General features: G+C 39.7%; 1 protein-coding gene across 1 annotated transcript; it reads left to right on the top strand.

Annotated features, from left to right (window-relative positions):
• The first annotated feature begins 6 nt into the window (after nt 1-6).
• Nucleotides 7-18,227, top strand: CASP2 (caspase 2). Its single transcript, XM_005429962.3, has 10 exons — nt 7-243; nt 5,534-5,701; nt 7,026-7,101; nt 8,473-8,567; nt 9,947-10,123; nt 11,248-11,376; nt 11,783-11,873; nt 15,365-15,514; nt 15,607-15,716; nt 16,308-18,227. Exons 1-10 carry the CDS (start codon nt 94-96, stop codon nt 16,440-16,442), a joined length of 1,281 nt encoding a protein of 426 aa, XP_005430019.1. The 5' UTR covers nt 7-93; the 3' UTR covers nt 16,443-18,227.
• The last annotated feature ends 1,918 nt before the right edge of the window (nt 18,228-20,145 follow it).

Here is a 20,145-nt window from a genome sequence, read left to right on the forward strand (position 1 = left end):
TTCCCGCCGGTTCCTCCCGAGCCAGGAGTCGGGAGGGGGCACGGGTGGCTCCTTGCCGCGGCGCTCGGCCCTGGTGTCCCCGCTCCTCCCAGGATGCTGGCGGCGTGCGGCATGCAGCGGTGCCACCAGGAAGCGCTCAAGAAGAACCGGGTGATGCTGGCCAAGCAGCTGGTGTTGAATGTGCTGGTGGAGCACATGGTGGAGAAAGACATCATCACCACGGAGATGGTGGAAATGATACAGGTACGCGGGGTGTCGCCTGCGCCGCGAGCTTTGTGTCTGGCTGAGCTCGGTGTCGCTCCTTGCAGCGGCAGCATGGAAAAAACTCACCCGTTACCTGCACGTTGCCGTGGGATTGCACTCCGAGGACCTGCAGCGTGCAGGAGAGCTGTAAGGTGCTTTTGTAGAAAGGCAAAGTGCATTTCCTCTTGAGATTTCCCTGTGTTCTGGTGTGCAGTTGCAGCAGGCTGCACTTAGTGCATCGGGTGGTAGCTGCCAGTCCTTTATTGTAGTTTTGTGCTTATCTTTTTCCTTCCACATAATATGTGCTTCCAGAATAATACTGTGAAAATAAGTAGATGAATATGTTATATACCGGTTTGTTGTGGCACCTTCCACATAAAGAATTGGTGCTTCCCACATGTTTTTGTGAATTGCGTGAATTGCGTTGCGAGGCTCAAGGCTCACTGTCAAATAAACAAATGCTCTTTGTTTGTAGGCTTGTGTTACTTTCCCTGTGCAGTGGGTACTGTGGAGAGAAGTCATTGGAAATAGCTTGGAATTTCTGCCAGAGGGATGGTAATGCGCAGAACACTGTGCAGGATGAGCTGCAGGTCTTCAGAGAAAGCAGGCTGGAAAGGAAGTGGTTGACACTGCACAACAAGTGTGTGTCAGGGCTCAAGTAAGGAATCTGAGGGGTTTTTTAGTCCCCTAGCAAAGTTCATGGTCCCATAATAAAGAATGGATACTGAAAAATAGGGTTATGAACTATTTTCTGGGTATGAGTGTAGACAATGTAAACCTGAAGCTGATAAGGTTTTGATAGCAGTGAAAAGATAACTTCCTGATTAATTTTGAGTCATTGTCAACGATAATGTGAATCACCTTGCAGTGTCAAAGAAAATATTAGATGCCTCATGGGGCCTGTCAAGGATATCAGTGCTGAATTGTGGGAGCTCCAGGCAGTCTCACCTGAAATAGCTCCAATCCCTAGTGGAAGAGAACAAAGATACCATGAAACAGTGCAAGCCAGAGAGTGAATCAAGGACTTCTCCAGGTTTGAGCTGGAGTAGCTAATTTCTTCATAGTAGCTGGTATGGGGCTGTGTTTGGGATTTGTGCTGGAAACAGTGTTGTTAATGTCGAGGTGTTTTAGTTATTGTTGGGCAGTGCTGACCCAGAGCCAAGGCCTTCTCACCCCACCCCACCAGCAGTGCTGGAGGTGGGCAGGACACTGGGAGGGGCCACATCTGAGACAAGTGACCCCAGGGATATCCCACTCTGTTTGGTGTCATGGTCAGCATGTAAAGGTAGGGGAAGAAGAAGGAAGGGGAAACTCTTGACTTACAGAGCATGGTACTAATGATGCCACGGTCTTGGGTTTAATCCCTGTATGGGCCATTCACTTAGAAATTGGACTCAATGGTACTCAGGTGAATCCCTTCCCACTCAGAATATTCTGTGAGTCTAAGCCACCACTGTGAGTGATGCAGCCCTGCTGTCCTTGGAATGGCTGAGCTCCTGCCTGCCAACAGGAATTAGTGGATGAATTCTTCGTTTTGCTTTGTGCACGTGGCTTTTGCTTAACCTATTAAACCATCTTTATCTGAACTATTCTCACTTTTATTCTTTGGATTCTCCCCACCATTCCACCTGGGGAGGAGGTAACTGAGTGTCTGATGCTTAGCAGCCCACAGGGGTTAAGCAACAGCATTGCTCAAGTGTGAATGGTGAGTAGGGGTGGGCTTTTGATGGCCTACACTTTGTCACCTAAGGGGGAGCAGGGAAGAAAAGGAAGAAGATCCTCTCAAAGATAAGGTAATGATAGAGAAAGTACTCTTTTTGGCAAGGTGCTGTTGTAGGTTAAAAGTATTAAACTGAGACAGAAGAGAAGAAGCCTAAAGGAATCTTCCCTTCCAGATGTAATTGAGTAAAAGGGAATGCAACAATACTTAGTAATGGATTATCAGTAGGGAGAAAGGTGTTATGATGGATAAGTCAGGTAAAGATTAATAGCTTAGTGGAAAAATTATGCCTAATACAATAAGCACACCTAACTAAGTGCTTAAATGTGTATAAATAGCAGTAGCAGCCTGAGCAAGAGAGCAGAATGACTTGAACTACTGTTGCAGGGCATTGATCTGGAAATTGCAACAAAAATAGAAATACGGCAGAGGTAGAAGGAAAGCTGGATCTGCAGAATATGCATTGTACTAGAAGGATAAAAATGAAGGAAATGTTTACTGAACACTCCTAGACATAACAGTGCTATGGAGAAAGAGTAAAGTGCATTAAAAAAAAATAATCACTGGAGTGGAAAACCTTTTGTCTTGCCTTTGATCTTCCTGTAGTAGGTCTGTGAATTTTTAATATTCTTCCTGTCTCTGGCAAATGTGAGCACAGGTCTTAGAAGTGCTGTTAAGTAGCCTGTTATTGTAAATGTATTGTGATGCTGATCTCCCTGTACCTTAATGGAAACAGGAGGAGCCAAATGCCATTGTCTGATGGAAGAGAATGGATGCTCCTGGATATTATAACTGACTGGTTCTATATATATCCTCCTGCACCCCCAATAAGTCAGGAAATCAAGATCTGGATAAATAGTTATGATAAATAGTTATATTCTAAATAATCTTTTCTTAAAAAGACAACAGTTACACTGGTCCTGCTGGCTTGATTTAAGCTAAACAAAAGAAGAAAATGGAAAATTTTCTGGAAATAGAAAATTCTGGAAATAGAGCATTTAAATAAATTTCTGTAATCTAAGGAAAGTGAAGTAAATCACGAAGCTCAGGGAGAGGAACTAGGACGTTTTTTCCAAGTATGAGGTGTAAAACCAGTACTGAAACTTTACCACAAGTAAGAAAAAGATGGGAGGGGGACTGTGTTCCAGAAAGAGCCACTGAAGGCAAAGGTGGTTGAACTGGATGAGGAGCTCACAAGGAATATGAAGAGTAAGTAGAGAGTTTATAGGTGTACGGCATTGGAGAAGAATCAGCAAATAGAAGCTGCTTCCTTTGATGTCTGAAATGTGGGGAGATAGTAGGATACTAAACCATGTGAAGTTTTTTTCCACAGTATACATTTTCAATAAATTGTAAAGAAAAAAAAATGTGTTTACTTTGTAGTGAAAAAACCAGCTGTTTTTAAGGCAAGCTCCAACAGCTACTTGCATAAATGCTTGTTGGAGCATCAGATGTTCTTCCAGAGCTCTGAGACGGACTTTTAAAATTGCAGATATAGTAGCAAGAGCTTTCTTGCTTTTTAAACAAGTTGAGTACTCTGTACTCTAATCAAAGACTGAGATGGTATATATAAAAAGATTTAAATACTCTGTTGATCACTAGACAGTAATGAAGAGATCATTGGTTTTGACAAGTGACATAAATTTCATTAGGATGTTTGTCAATTTTATATGCTTTTTCTGTGGATTCTGCAGGTGTATAATAAGACTAATATGGAATTTTGACAGGACTTCAGAATTTATTTACAATTAGTTTCTGTTATGCAGATTATCAAACCCATGTGTGAGGAGAAAGAAATAAATTAGGGATGTATTGGGAAATAAAATGAAAGAAGTGTCTTATTAACCTCTAAATGTTTGCTGAACATTATTTAGCATAACCTAAATGTGATGTTGAAGATGAAATCATATCAGGAAGCACAGCCCTTTGAGTGTTTAACGAAGCATTAAGGAAGAAGTCTGCCAAAAGCTGACTGCTGTGCGTATAAAGTGCAGAATATGAACATTCTGGAAATTCTTTTATTTTCAGTAAAATAATGTTCTGGTTCTTGAGGTCAGCTTGTATTTTAACTATCATTTATGGCTTAGAGTCACAGACTGTGAAAAAGATGAATGACCTTTAGCTTGTCCCAAACAGCTGCAGAGAGGAAGAAAAATTCATTAGATACATAAAAAAAAACCAAGTCTCAACCTACTTTACTAGTTACAATAAAATTCAGTGAGCTTACAGCAAGATACAAATATATGGAGGTGGTTATTTTCTATGACTAATGGAGCAGTGTTACCAGGAGAAAGGAACCTTCATACTTCTGGGAAGGCACAAGTAAGACATTATTGCTGGCAATTTTAGTCAATAGTACTCTGAAAATTCAGGATCCTGTGGGAATAGGAAAAGATACATGTACTGCTAAGGGAAAGATGCCATTTATGGAAGAAAGTTTGTTTTCTGTAGCAAATCAAGACCAATTTATAGAAAGGAGTTTGATAAATAAGGGAAAGGACAGAACACTGAAGTCAGGAAACAGTTGATAAAAATAAATGCTCTTAGTCATGAATGAATATAGGTCTGAAACTCCAAATAGGTTCATAAACATTGGATCAACAAAATTTTGCAATATCCTCCCAAACAATGTGTTAGGGCAAAAACCAAACTATAGTTGACACTGAGCTTGATAATTATGAATGAAACCAGATTATGTGATATCTTTTGTAGCAAAAGATTTCCATATTTACCTCAAGGCTTCTTTCTTTTTTTTTTTTTTTTTTTTAATTTTCCGCTGATTGCTGTATTGTTAAGCTTTAATTATGTGTAACTCATCAGCTATTCCAATCACCCACCAAAAGGAGAGATCTTGGATCTAAGTGATAATTAAAACAATATAGGATTAATTCCAAATAAATAGAATTTATTTCTGTTATCTACTATTTTGGTACGTGATTTTTGGTGTGGTTTAGATTTCACAGGGAAGGGTATTGTTGTATAAATTATACGTTTTGTTGGGAAATACCTGTTAATATTCTAACAATTAGAACTTCTTGATACTGCTTCATTTTTTGATGGTTACTTTTTCACATATACTAGTGTATATTGCTTCATTGGTCTAAGTATTCATCTGTACATAGGAAATGCCATTCTGGAACTGACTGCATATAGTAAGTGTTTTACTTAATGTTTTCTGGAGGATTTGACTATCTGTGTGAGACCATAAACTATTGGATTGTAGTGGGAGCATGTTTTTGACTTTGTGTATTCAGTGAGAAGAAGCAGATACTATTCCAGCAGTAACTGGAAGTAAAATTTTAGAGAGAATATGGTGTATTAGTGTGTGTGGTCATGTATGAATTGCTGGCTTGTTGTGTTGTCATATATTCTTAAGCAAATAGGAACAGAGGAGTGTGAATGAAATCAACTGGGAAGAGTGTAATAATGGTTCTAGCACAGCTAAGCATAGTGGTGAAATGTTATTCTGAAATAAAAAAAAGTTGTTCTGATGATTCATTGGAAGTTAATTATGTCAGATGTTACTTGAGTATGGATTTTGATTTTTTTTTTCTTTTCCTCTGGGTTCAGGCCAAGTCTGGGAGCTTCGACCGAAATGTGGAATTCCTCAATTTGCTGCCCAAGAGAGGCCCTAATGCCTTCTCAGCCTTCTGTGAAGCTCTGCGAGAAACCCAGCAGCAGCACCTGGAGGCAATGATCCTGAAGACAATGTCCAACCTGAGCCATGAGATTGCAAGGGTACAGCAATTTTTAAAAAATAGGATGTATGGCTTGCATTTCAGGTTGGGTTTTGGGCACAAAAGGAGCTTTATCAAATGGGAAAAACTCAGTTGTTTACAGAGGATAGAATGGTTTTGTTGTAAGTTGAAATTTGTAGTAGCCTTAGCAAAAACAGAGAGGAAGAAACTTGGGAAGAAGAGAATTTTCATAAAGAATCACAAGATGGTGGAGGTTGGAAAGGGCCCCTGGCAGTCATCTCTTCCAACTTCCCTGCTCAAGTACTACCTTCAGTAGGCTTCCAGAGTCACATCCAGGCAGTTTCTGAATATCTGCAAGGATGGAGACTGCAGCCTCTCTGGGCAGCCTCCTCCAGTGCTCAGGCACCTCCCAATAAAAAAAGCATTTCCTGATGTTTAAGAGGGAGTCTCCTGTGTTTCAATTTGTGCCCATGGCTTCTGGGTCTGTCACTGGGCACCACTGGAAAGAACCTGGCTCTGTCCTCTTTGGACTCCCCTTTTAGGTATTCATACATATTGATAAGTTCCCCTTGAGGGGGGATGAGGGATCACCTCCCTTCATCTCTTCTGCTGGCATCACTCCTCCTGATGCAGCCCAGGGTACCAGCTGCCTTTGTGCCAAGGGTGCACTGCTGGCTCCTCTTTGGCTTGGCAGCACCCAAGTCCTTTTCTGCCAAACTGCTTCCCAGCTGGGTGCCCCCCCGGATATATTGGTGCCCCAGGCACAGGACCTTGCACTTCTTTTTGTTGAACTGTATGAGGCTCCTGCACTGTTCTTACATCCAACAAGTTCTTAATGGATGTGTAATCAATAATCCAAAAATTGAAAGGGAGGTATTTTTTCTCTGAACTACATATTTTACACAAAGGAAGGGAGATGAAATATTTGTGCACAAGTGCTCCCTTATTAAAATGTAAAATTTATCAGACTACCCTTTTAATTTTTTGTTTTCAATTTTTCTTTACTATACAAACAATGAAATCTTGACAGCAAACAAAAATAGAGGAATCACCAGACAATTCAAGTTCTTGTTAAAACCAAGAAAACGAAGATGACCCCAGTGTAAAGATTCTAAACTGAAGATTTGGATAGAAGTGCAGATGATCAAAGGAGGGGAGGAGTCTTGCATTGAGAGAAAGTGCTGCTGCTGTCCTGACATGATGTTTCTTTTGGAAGTGACCATAATATTATATTTCAGTCATTTTTATGGGTGTATATAAATGCATGTATCCTTTCTTTCATGATACCTCCAGCTTTGTACTGTAGAGAAAAAAAAAAGCTATTTTGTGCTACTCTTTTTCATGGATTTATTGATGTCTTGTAGCTTGAACACTGTCATGAGTCAGATCTTCCATACCCTGCCAGTGAGTCCTGTAATTCAAAGAGACCCCGTTGGCCTGGTGAGTTGCACATGATTTGCTACCTGGTTGGCTCCTGCCAATTTCTTGATACTGTCCTAATTTGATTGTAGAAATAAGCTTGCCACCACTTTGCTCATCCCAGGAATGCAAACTTGACAGTAAACTGACTATATTATGATCAAAGAGGGTGCTTTATAGCATATGGGAAGAGACAACCAGTACGTGATTCTTGTTAGCTTCATTTATTCTTATGGGGCGCTTTGTTGCTTAAAACAGTACCTGTCAGTAAAATTCTAGTTTTAGCGAAGATTTTCTTTAAGACCTGTGATAGAATTTCATTGAGCTAGCACTCTGATAAGATACTGACTTCAGGCAGTATTTCTTAACCAAAACTTCCTTCTTAAAAATTAGTTTAAGGCCTTATATGTGTTATCTGGGTCTAACTTGCTTTTCTTTAGCTTCTGTCGAGTGCAGGAAATCAGCTTCTCCTTAACATGCATTTCCAGCTTAGGCTAGGGGTCTGGTCTAATAAACATTGGTTGGAATGAATCTCCTTACTAGTTTTTATGTTGCTTCTGGTAATGCCTGGAGTACTTTTCCCCTAACCCCAGGTTTACCTTTCTGCTGGTTACTAGGAGCTCTGTCTGGTGTTAAAGAACAAGCGTCTAATTTTTGGAAACTTTTTATTTATGTGCAAGGGTTTTAGGTTGGGTTGTTTTGATTTTTTTAGAGCATATGTTCCTCCAACCAGGAGAGCCATGCCTCAAAAGGCTGAAAGAGGATTTCAGAAGAGCTCGTGAATGTCATTAGCTCAGTTTCTTCGGTACAGAGGAGTGAGTGTTTGTCTGCAAATGGCAAATAGTTGATTATCATTCCCCTCATCTGCTGTTATCCAGAGGAAAGTGTTCAGAGGCAGATTAAAAAAAGAAAAGGGCTTTGTACTTTATGAAACTTAAAATTGTCTCGTTTGATCACTTATGCATGTGTTCAGCATGGGAGGCCTTTTATGACAGGAAAGAACTATTCTGTTTGAAATTTTCTAGCAACATTTCGTCAGCCAGACTCTGAAAGTAAGAACATACTGTGCAAAACAGCAGAAACCACAAAGATCTTAAATTAGATGAGAATTCTGTTTTCATACTCTGTAGACCAGGCATTAGATAAGACTAACCCACATACAAGCAAAAATAAAAGCGTCAGTTAAAATAAATAAAACAAGTATACTGTTACAGTACTTTTTTTTCTCTTCTGTGTTTCATTTTGTGTCAGTAGGCCCTGATCAAACAACATTTTTGGAGGTGTGAAATATGCATAAATGAATATAGTTCAGAATTTGCAAGTTACTACCTTGATGCAGAGGCTTCCTGTCTGAAATTTTTAATTTTTATTAATATATTTGGCTTTGCACAGAACCAATAGAGCATTCCTTTGATAATGGAGATGGTCCCTCAATTCCTCCAGTGAAGTATTGCACTCCTGAATTTTATCACAATCATCAGCACTTGGTAAGTTGTTGGCAGAGAAAGTCTTTAAGATGTGAGATGTTTGGATCTATCAGCTGAACATGTGCCACTTAAAATTGAGTTGAAATGCTTCACTGGGATGCAGATCAGGGTTGTGCTATTTGTGTAACTGAAAGGTGTTACCAGTCGTGCTCCATTTGATGTGGTTCTCATTTACAAGTGTCAAGGGATCCCGAAAAGTTCTGTAACTCAAAACAAATCTCTGCCTCTGTGCTTTTGATCATGGTGGAATGACTTCTCTACTGTTGCTCTCTGTGAGCTCTCAGTATTATTGCCTTAAGTTTATTTTTCTGTGTCCTCATTTTCTGTAAGATGACAAACCCTCTAAATGACTGTGAAATAGTAGAACTGTGTTTTCAGCTAGTAAGATGGCTGTTTTAATTGTCAGCTGTACCCAGTAGAATCCTTAGGCTTAAGAACCAGATCAGGATTATGTACTAGAATTCTACCTGTGGATAGAACAATTTGAATTTCTAATCTTCTGCTGCAGTGTTTGAAGTCATATATATAATCTAATTCCTTTTTGTTGATTCTGTCTGTAAATAGATTGGTGGGATGGGCTTAAGGAAAAATTACTTTATGTTGTGGGATAAACACTTCCTTAGGGTTATACAATGTCAGAGGCTCTATGTGTAAGGAAACAGAGGTTTTGTTTGTGCGTTGGTTTTTGTTTGGGTTGGATTTGGGTTTTTTGGAACTGTCTGTGGGGGTGACTTGATTAATAAGCAGTGCCAGTGTGAGCTTGACTAGGCTCCTTTTACATCTGTGCCTGGATACACCTTATTTGATATTCTCCTTTGGTATTAAATTTTACTTCCAATTTGCAGGAGTGTTAGTAAGTGAATTACTATTGATTTGTTGTTGTTGGAATGATAGGGACAGAGAGGGAACTTCTCTGTCTGAAGGCACCCCTCTTAAATTAGTTTGTTTCCTGTAACCTCTTTTGCCAGTTGCACAGTTTTGAAGATCAAGGACTGAGAGTTCCTTGCTGTTACAATGACACTCATTGCTATTTTACATCTCTGCTCCCAACAGCAATTAAGAAACTGTAGCTAAATTTTGCATAGTGTTGTCCTTTGTTGGGACTGACACAAATATATGGGGCCCTGCTGGGGTGAGGAAAGGGGAAAAAGTTAGCAATATCTAATTCACAGTTTGAAATGGATAAGCTGTGTTTCTTTTGAAATGAGGAATAAGGCAAGGCAGTCTAACTTATTAATAATAGTGTTGTAGCATTGTCACTTGTGGAGGCTGGCAAGCACAGGCATATCAAGTTAGTGTGGAATGATTGCTGTTCTATTCTAACACACCATTATTTCCTTGTGTAGTCTAAATTTACCCATTTTTAATCTTCCTTGCAGGCATACAAGCTGACATCAGAGCCGCGAGGCTTAGCGCTGATCCTCAGCAATGTCCGCTTCAGCAGCGAGAAGGACCTGGAATATCGCGCCGGGGGAGACGTGGACTGCGCTTCCCTGGAGATGCTCTTCAGGCATCTCGGCTATCGAGTCACTGTGTGTCATGATCAAACTGCACAGGTAAGGGGGTGATCCCAGTACTTCACAACTGGTGTGCGTGAGAGTTTGTGTCATAGTTGTCTCAAGAGATTCTCTCTGGTACGTAGCTGAGCTCTGAAGATATGAATTATCACTTAAGAACAGAAAATGAGGCTGAACATAATTATATCTGCCCTCATACTGATCCACATGAGAAAGCTTGGAAGGCTGAGCTCTTCCAGTGGATAGTAGTATCACAAAGGACTAGAAGAGGTACTATTGTAGTCTGACCCTAGTCCAAGGGGGAAGACTTTTGAGACTACTCCTGGCATATGTGTTAAAAGCACAAATGAACAAAATCTCCAGTTTACTCTAGATAGACTTTCCTAGTGTTCTACTCTCCTAGAAGTTAAACTTAGCAAATATTTGATGTAGTCTTTGCTGTTGTGATGTTTTCATGTCCTTTCACTGGTGAAGTCAGTTGGCATCCCATTCATCAGTCTATCTGTGCAGTTCAGTTCCACTCTTTCAGTCTTCACTCAAAACATGTATGTGCTTCACTTAGGAAAATTGGTTCCATGATTAACTTAATCAAGCCACTCTCCCTAGGAATGCAGTTGCTGTCTTCTCCAGCATCATTTGATCTTAGTCCTTTTAAATCCCTATGAATTCAAGTGATACAGGACTTGTTAAAGAGTGTTTTATTCAAGAACAGAGCTTTTGCAACATTGATAGAAGGTATTTGCATCTGCCATGTTGTCAGAGTTCCTGAAGTTTTCCAGTTTAAATTTTGAATTGACCACTAGTGTCTGAATGCCTGAAGTCCCAGAGAATGTATCTGCTAAGTTGCTCCAACATCCCAGCCAGATTCCAGTGTCAGTGTAAAATATCACTTGTAAAATATCACTCTGCAAAATACCATTTGGTTTCCTCTGTTGGCCTAAGTGACTCCTGCTTCACAGTGTTATATTTAGGACTGAATATTGCATAAAAGAAGAAGAATATTTTGCCTTTTTTTTAATAGTACATGTCTTTTTCATGTAAATTTGAGGGTTGGGGGGGTTTTCTTTGTTACAGGGAGCACCTTTTGTATTATTCCCAGAAAATTGATTCATTTTCCCTGTGGAAGTCTGGAAAGCATTTGATTTTTTTCCCCCCTGTTCTAGGAGATGCAGAATGCATTGGAGAGATTCTCCAAGCTGCGAGATCATCGAGATGTGGATTCCTGCATTATAGCTCTGCTTTCCCATGGTGTGGAGGGTGGGGTTTATGGCAGTGATGGCAAACTACTACAGGTACGTTGCTGAGTCCTCATCTCTTGTTGTAGGTTATCTCCAGGAAAGTAACCATGTTCAAAAAGGAAAAAAAAAAAGACTGAGGATTCACATATTTTAAAATAGAAATAGAGGGAAGAAAAGGGCAAGGGGGTGAGAGGTCTGGAAAATGAAAAATGGCAAGCAGGAGAAATTATCTCTCTGTATAAATGTGAGGTAGAGTTCATGAACCCAAGCAAGTATGAACCTGGGGAGAGGGTGGAGAAGGGATGTGTTGGTCACACCCTGAGTTTGCAGATAAAGGAGAGGATCACCAAGACTTGTGAGATAATAAGCAAAAGACAGGGAAGCAAGGTTGAGACTGGGTTTGGCTTACAGAAGCCTACAGTGAAAGAAATTTCCTTTCTTTCTTTCTTTCTTCTCTCAGTTGCAGGAGGCTTTCCGGCTCTTTGATAATGCAAACTGCCCAAATCTCCAGAATAAGCCCAAAATGTTCTTTATTCAGGCCTGCCGGGGAGGTGAGTGCCCAAACACTGAAAGCCATGTACTTGGCATGCCATTAAGGCTCATATTTCACACATGCACACCCTCACATTCAACTTGCTGTCAACTTTCCTCTTTGCTTCTCTCAGGTGTAAGTGGGACCCATATTCACCTCCCTCTGCCCTGCTGCTGCCACTGCATCTGTTGCTCTGTAAGTGTCTTTAGCTGTGCATGAGGTGTGTGCATTGCCTTGCAGACCCCAGAGCACCTTAGTGACATAAACTCTGTCGTATCCCACTCATACCCCGAGGCTTCCTCGTGCTGTGCCTGCAGGAGGGGGAGTGGGGCACATGATGCACAAATAGCAGCACAGCATGGAGCAGTACACTAGCACTGGAGTCTTGCTGAGGTCCTGTCTTCCTCTAGATCCTTGATGTGTTGTGTCTCTTGTGGTGGTCTCTTGAGCTGTCAGAGTTGGTTCCAGTTATTTTTAGGGTCTTGGCTTTTTCCTTTACCTTAGCCTGTTTTCAGCCTCAGATGACCTTTCCTTGCACCCTTTTCCACATACTGCTGTTGAATTCTTACATGCTCTTTTCATTATTCTTATAGACTTGTTCTTCTGTGCCTTGTGTACCTTTTTTTTTTTTAATTCTGCTATTCCTTTTCCTCCCTTTTGTAACTAAACAAACACATCTGTAACTAGCTACCTTTCAGATCTGCTAATGACCAAATTTTTTTTCTCAAGTGTTTGGACTTTGTGAAATTGCAGCTGTTCCAAAGTGAAGCTCTGTCTTATAGTTTCTTCTTTTCCATTGTGATAGAGGAGTTTTCCTCGTATGTATGCTTTTCCCCCTGCTTTTCCCTTGTTTCTCACAGTTGTCTCCCTTCTTTCTCATTTTTAGCAAGCTTTACAGTTTGTCCTCTAGTCTCTACTCTTCTTTAATCCCAATGCAGGGAAAAGCCCAAAGTCTACATGAAGTATTTCAGTGATCAGAAATACTTGATCCTTTTAAGCATTTAGGAATATTGTAACATGCATGTTTACAATATGAATTGAATCTGATTGCATTCCTTATGTGAATGAACATTTAGATACTCTTGAACAAATGTGAATATGCAGACTCAGGGTTGAAATAAGTGTAATTAGCCATAATTTTCAGCTGACCTCCTTAGGTAATTATGTTTATTTGACTGTAATGTTACCATAAGGAGTCTGGTAAGACTAACAAATCATGCTTGGCCTTTGTACTCCCAAACAAGTTGCTGTTAAGGAAGAGTGGTAAAGCTTGCTGTGCACAATGCTTTAGAACTAGGATATTGCAGTAGACAAAGGATTAAGGTACTTGAAAAACTGGAAGGAAAAACTCAATTTAATAAAAAAACAGCAAAGGGGACAAACCCCTGCCTTGTCTAACCTCTTTTAAACCTTGATTAATAGCTGGAGGGGAAAGCCAGTTACAAAGTAATTGAATTGTCAACAAAGATGTGTACCCTTTAGACAGCATTGAAAGGACTGTATAAATAGTATTGTCAATTTTGAAATAGTAGTCAATCTATCTGTGCCATGCAAGTTAGCTGGAACTAGTTGAAACAAGGTGAGAAATACATAAGTTATTCTTCCTCTCTAACCTTACATTGTAGGCCTACTCTGTCTTCTGTTAGTGACATATTTTTTAAATGTAGCTAAAGAAATATTGGTACAGTCCTAATTCCCAATGAGCTTTTGGCAAGAGTCTACTAAAGAAGTTAAGTAGTCCACCTACAGTCATGGATCAAAAACCAGTGGCAACAGAAAACAATGGGAAGAGTTTCAGTGTGGCATAAAACGAAATTTTGAAGTTGCTTAGAATCTGCGTTTGATGTAGTCCATTCAAAAGAGTGAAAAATTATGCTAAAAGCTGGGTAGTTAGCAGTTATTTAAATTAATTGGCAGAACAGCTGCCTGGGAGCTTCAATATAATGTAAACAGACTTGATCAATCTCTGGCAGTGTTTCTATAAATTAGAGGTTAGGTATGCAAAGGGTTAGTGCTTTACACATTTTAGTTAAGTTGGTAGGAGTGGTGTTTGAAGATATGCATGAGGAAGATTTGTAATTCTTAAGCTTTAATCAAAAAAGTTTTGATTTTATACATAATGGGGTGATGACAGTGTGAATAATAGAGTTTGACAGTAAAATTACCTGAGTCTTCTGAAATAAAATACACAGTGAACAGTATACTAAATTTTTAAAAAGACAGAACTGGAAGGATTTGGAGAAGTGTGATAAAAATACATGAAAAAATGTGGTTAAAAATGAAAAAAAATTGCATTGCTACACTAAGGAGATGAGAAAGGAACTTAATGGAAGCCATAATGAAATTTTGAGCTATGGAGACTTAAATTCTAGGCTGTTTCAGACAATCACACCCCTCCCACTGCTTTTTTCTTTTTAGAGGAAAAGAACAATGTTGCTGACTTACAAACTGACCACTTTCTGAGCATTATGAGATGCCACCTGTTCCACTGCATGTTAAAGGGTTAGAAATCCAAATAGATTGTTTAGGCATGAGCTAGCAATAAAAATTGAGAAACATCTTAGGAGGAAGGCCTCTGAAGTGGACATTTAAGCCTCGTAACACTAGACTCTGATTCTGCTGTTAGGAAGAAAGAGTAATAGATTCTCATCTTAGAACAAAAGAAAACAAAAAGGCAAAATTATGTGGAAAATCTGTGAAATGTAATTTTAATTTTCTTGCAACACAGCTTGACTATCAAAGTTCGCACCACTAAGCCATTAGTTGAGATTATAATGGAATCTCTGCATCATGCAGAAAACCAATTGAGAATATCTACACTTGCATAATACACACTAATGAATCCTGGAAAGAGCATTAAATGCTCTCCAGGCTTTAAACTAATCTCCATGGACTGTAGGTCTCTCTTGCTTTTGGGTTCAGATTATTTTGCATTTTTCTGCTGCAGAATTTATGCTTTTAATTGAAACAAGCAGTATTGTAATCAGGTTTTAGAACTAAGTGAAATACTTTGTCTAGGTTTTCTACATGTCCTGGGTGTAGATCTTAGCAAGTAAAATTACAGCTCTTGTTTGAGTTCTGCAGTAAATAGACAGTTAGCATTGCAAAGTGCAGTAGACATTTTTGGATATTTCCAAGGTAGGTATGAGTGGAAAATAAAATCTTCATGGGTAGGCATCAAATCCTTCCATGAATGGTGGAGAACTACCAGAAACTGCCCTGCTTTCATGGTTATCTCATGATATGTGCAGGAGGAGGTGGGAATAGAAATCAGCATGCAGACCATGTCAGGTTAAGCAGATGCAGCAGTTGTTGGTATCTACATTAGTTTGTGCAGACGAACTTTCAGATGAGTTTAGAACAGCTGAGAAAGTTTTTGCATTAACTTGAGGCTTTCTGCTTGATAGTAAGTAATTGCTGACCACAAAACAAAGTACAGGAAAGCTACATCCAGTAATTCAGGATAATTTCTTCTCCTTTTCTCCCTCTCCTTGTTTATTGCCACCACAGATGAGTTGGACCGGGGAGTGGATCAAAGAGATGGCAAAGGATGGTCAGATTCTCCAGGCTGTGAGGAAAGCGACGCGAACAAGGAAGAAAGCCTGAAGCTGCGTCTGCCCACATGCTCAGATATGATCTGTGGATATGCTTGTCTGAAAGGTAATTGTTTGGGCCCCTAATTGTTTGGGCATAAGGAGGTTTCATGTGTCTCTGTTCCCCGGAAGTCTTCATGGTAGGCACTCTCTCTCCAGGCACCGCGGCCATGCGGAACACCAAGCGCGGCTCGTGGTACGTGGAGGCTCTCACCTCAGTGTTTGCAGAGGACTCCCGACACACCCACGTGGCTGACATGCTGGTGAAGGTAAAGGGCATTTACTCTCCCACTCCCACCTGGTTTTTGAAGGGCCTTCCATTGCTTCAGAATGCTAGGATTAATCTAGTACTATTAAAGCACTTACTCTTCCCTTGTTTGTAGCAAAATTATAATTCTTTCCTTGTTCTTAGTTACTTATTTATATATAGTTCCATTGCAGTTTAACCAAGTGATGATGCTGTTTCTTTGACTCCTTCTGTTTCATTGGTGTGGTCGCATGGTGAACTTGCGAGTAGAGTTCATATTGCTTGCAAGAATTACTTTTCTTCTATAGAAATAGCTTTTCTTTAAAGGTGAGTTCATTCCCTGAACATGCCCAAAACAGCTACAAAATCAGCAATATTCATATAAAGTAAAGTTTGAGAAAGTGGAGGAAGAGGGAGTGAAAAAAAAACAATGTGACCACAGCAACTTGAGCTGCTGTGGAAGTGCACCCTAGTTCTTTATCCTTCTTACAATTAGGGGGCTACTTAATGCATTAAACAGAAAAATCTGGGAGTGCAGAAAGAAATGACATTCTTCTTCCTTCTGTCTTTTTAATGCTTCTAGTCACTTGAATTTTTTTACTCTCACATGTAGGTGAATAGGCAGATCAAGCAACGAGAAGGTTATGCCCCAGGCACGGAATTCCACCGCTGCAAGGAAATGTCGGAATATTGCAGCACGCTCTGTCGGGACCTTTACCTGTTTCCTGGCTATCTACCAGGAAAATAACCTTGCCAGCTCTGTTTGAAGAGAGATACTGCCAAAGCTGAACTTTGATTGTGGATATCTGTTTTCACTCTTATGAGCTGTGACATCAGATGTGCAAGCAAGGAGTGCCAGTCTAATTCTTTATGTCCTTTTCTAAAATAAACTGGCAACTCTCCTTGACCCTGACTCAGTCCAGGGTTTAAAATTCTAATATCCCAATTGGGTGTGTATGTATAGAAAGTGATGGAAAGAGGATCAGCACTGGAACTGGAAAGAGGTGGGAGCATCCTTTGGAAGGAGACGTAAGGACATTTATAAACAAAGGTAATGCAAAAATGGAAATGGACTACTAGTACAATTTTTAAGTTAAGCCTTTCTGAAAGGAAAATCAGTCAAAAGATGCTACTTATCTTATGCTTGTACTTCAACAATTTTTAGTACTTTCTGCATGGTTATTCATCCAGGACAGTCGACTGGTCTGCACATTAGAAAAGGGCTTCTTATGAAGGAGAATCTTCCCCCTCCCTAAAATGGAAGGTTATTGTTCTCAGTACTCAACACTTTCCATTTTGATCACTTTAAAGTCTATTTTTCTACATTCCTTCTATAGCCAAGTTGTCAAGAGAACTCTAAGGTATCCCAGATTATCAGCAAAACATGTAGAGACCCAGACAAATATGCCTGCATAAAATGCCCCAGAAATGGTTTTGAATCTAGAAATTCTAGATTAACTTCCCTTAGCCCCAAGAGTGAACAACTGCATGGAATATTCCTTTTGAGGAATTTGTTTGCCATAGTACTTACATGTCACAACAGACATTCACTCCACCAGCTTCTCAGGAATTTATAAATTGCACTGTACAACTGAAGCCCTGAAGCTCTACAGCCTTGTACATGAGGATCTTTTGTCTTTTTAATTAACAAAAATATTCAAGGCAGCTCTTTACAGTCTGAGCATGTTGCTTGGATTATTTATCACTGCAGTTTTTTTCCCTTTTAAATGAGAGGGAAGAGTTTTATATTATTATCCTGTTCTGTGAGTTTTCTTTCTTAATCCTTGATCATTTAAAAGCATAAACTGTCACTTCTTCTGGAAATTTCTTCCACAGCCTCTTCATGCTGTAATTTGTGTCTTGCTGTGTCCAACTGCAGTTACTCCCACTTCATGTGATGTGGGAGATGGGCATTGTTCTCTTTTTGTGGTAGAGCCTAAATCCTGAGATACTGGATTACATGTGGACTGCAGATGGCTCACTTCAGTCTCAGTCTCTCCATTTTGTAGCACTTAGTTGGCATAGTTCCTGGCTTCTTTTAATGTAAGTATGGCTTTTAAGATATATTTTTCAGGATAGAATTATGAATGGGAAGCACAAAGGTAAATGGAGGGAGGCTGGAAAACTAGGCATGTGCTCTTTTTTATTATTCTGTCTGGTAAATGAAGGCTGTGTTTCCTCCAGCTGACAAAGGTGCAGCATTAATGTATATCTTGCATTTGTCCTACACACAATGTGATGAACAGAACAAGAATCATACTTGCCAATTGGTGCCTTACTCTGAAGTCTAGTACACCAGTCTAGGGGCTTGTGTACCTCCCTGGAGTATAAACACTGTCTTCCTGAGTGCTCCCTCTACAAAGTGGTGCAATATTTTACAGACAGGTTTATTGATGAAGCAGTCCATTCTGATGGATTAAATTTCTGTAGGATTGCATCAAGTTGCATTATCACTGCCACTTTTATATATCTTTTTATACACTTGTATTTTACTGCCTTGAGGTGTCCAAATAAAGAATTTTTGTTTGATTAATCTGTGCGGTGTCTTCCATTTGGAGTATTAGACCCCTGCAGAAATGGAGGTTCTGCATAAACAGAATTTTGTGTCATTTCTTGGCACAAAATGCACATCTAGCACATCCCAGGAGGGGGTTTTGAACTCTCAGGCAGAAGCCTGCTACTTACAGCTGCAACCACTATGAGCTGCTTGTAAATTTTGGTAACTCCCTGGCCAAACAAAGACTAATACATTAATAAAGAGAGATGAGGCAGAACCACCAAGTAGGAGGCTGCTGTTGTGCTTCAGCAGATAAAATACTCACCTTGGGAAAATTTTGGGGTTGGTCTTTTTGAAGGAAAAGTTGGCATCAAACTGAAGAGTTCCTGGAAAAAAGGAGCCTCAGAGGAAGAGGCTGAAAAGAAAATGAAGATACCATCCGTCAGATTCTGGAAGTGGAGGAAGGTCCAGGGGATCAGAGAGCTGCATGCGAAGGAGTCCCAGAGCATGCTTAGAGGCTTGATGCATAAGGCCCAAGGCTTGTAGCTGGGAGCAGCTGTACACAGAATTTTCTCTTCCCCCTTCGCAAATGAGCCATGATCTTACTGCTGGGTGCGCAAGCTGAGATCAAAGTAATGCACCTGTGAGAAAGTCAGTTAGTGTGAAATAAGAAGGTAGAAGCTCTGTTTTTGTAAGCTCTAAAAATAATCCCCAGCCTCTAGATCCACTAGAGGTTGCCATTTACCCTGTTTCATCCATGACACCTTGAAGAGTTCCATGATCTCTTTTTGGTGAAAGAGTACATTGGTTTATTAAAAATACAGAATTCTGATACAGGAACTCTAGTATGATATTAGCACTGGAATGACCAACATCTACCTGTGCAGAAAGTGATTCTAGCAGGCCAGAAAATGAAGTAAACAAGATGTTTGCATATTCATTGGTAAGTTTGGAGCTACTAACATAGTTTAAGGAATTACTTATAATGGCTGGGACAGCAGGGTAGTGTTACCAGGTTCACATTTTGTCTGGAAACAAGAAGAATAAGGTCGAGGGTTTTATTTGAGATGGGGAGTGAAAACAGTGAACCCAATGTATCCAAAAAATCTTGAGTTGCATGAGAATCACATTTATTAACAATTCAGTTAATACAATTTTAATTCTGAACTGGTTTTGTTTCCCTATCTGTGATTACTGGTAGATAGTCAAAGGATTTGATTTTGTACAAATAGTCATTAGTCCCCTTAAAAATTAGGATGTACAGAATGGTATTTAAAGAGAGCATATGCTTCCAAAACATCAAAAGGTTTGGCTAAACATCTCTAATACATCTTAAGAAATTTATGCCAAGCTGACACTCCTGACGTGGACTGTACCTGTCTTATATAATTTGTTCTTACCCCTCAGGGTATGAGAATTCTTCACTATATCACACCAGTAAATTATTAAGTTAGGAGAAGGAAATGCAAGAAGATACTGTTATGTAATAGGTTATGTCATCAGCGTATGCATACAGAGAACGGTTTCTTTAAAAGGAAGGGAATGAAATGGAAATCTCCAGAGAAGTTACAATCAACTGTTGTCACAGGATCAGCAGCTTTGGTGAGTCTGTTTCACTAGGAATGAGAGCTATGTCCTACTCAGTGCAATTTGGCCTGCTGTTTGTTGCTGATTTTGCTGCTTCTCATAGAATTCTTTTCTGTTGAAGTTTGATATTCTTTTGTTTCCGTTCATCTGCATTTGTTACTTGTTTATGGGACTGCTATGTATAACTTGGTCTTCAGACTGTATTTTTGCACAAACTGTTTTGCCTGCATGCACAAATTCTTAAGATGACATCTGTGTAATTTACTACATATTTCAAAGAGCTCAGAGTCGCACTCAGATTTCTCTGACTTAGAAAATAGCTGGAACTACTGCTGTTTAGGCTGTGGTTTTTTTTTTTCATTTTAAT

This window comes from Geospiza fortis, unplaced genomic scaffold (assembly GCF_000277835.1).
Source record: "Geospiza fortis unplaced genomic scaffold, GeoFor_1.0 scaffold1047, whole genome shotgun sequence".
Lineage (NCBI taxonomy): Eukaryota > Metazoa > Chordata > Aves > Passeriformes > Thraupidae > Geospiza > Geospiza fortis.

Coding starts and splice junctions, on each gene's coding strand:
- CASP2 (XM_005429962.3), top strand. CDS start 94: ATGCTGGCGGCGTGCGGCATGCAGCGGTGCCACCAGGAAGCGCTCAAG. Junction 11,377..11,782: donor GTGATGGCAAACTACTACAG/GTACGTTGCTGA, acceptor TTCTTCTCTCAG/TTGCAGGAGGCTTTCCGGCT. Junction 15,717..16,307: donor TGGCTGACATGCTGGTGAAG/GTAAAGGGCATT, acceptor TCTCACATGTAG/GTGAATAGGCAGATCAAGCA.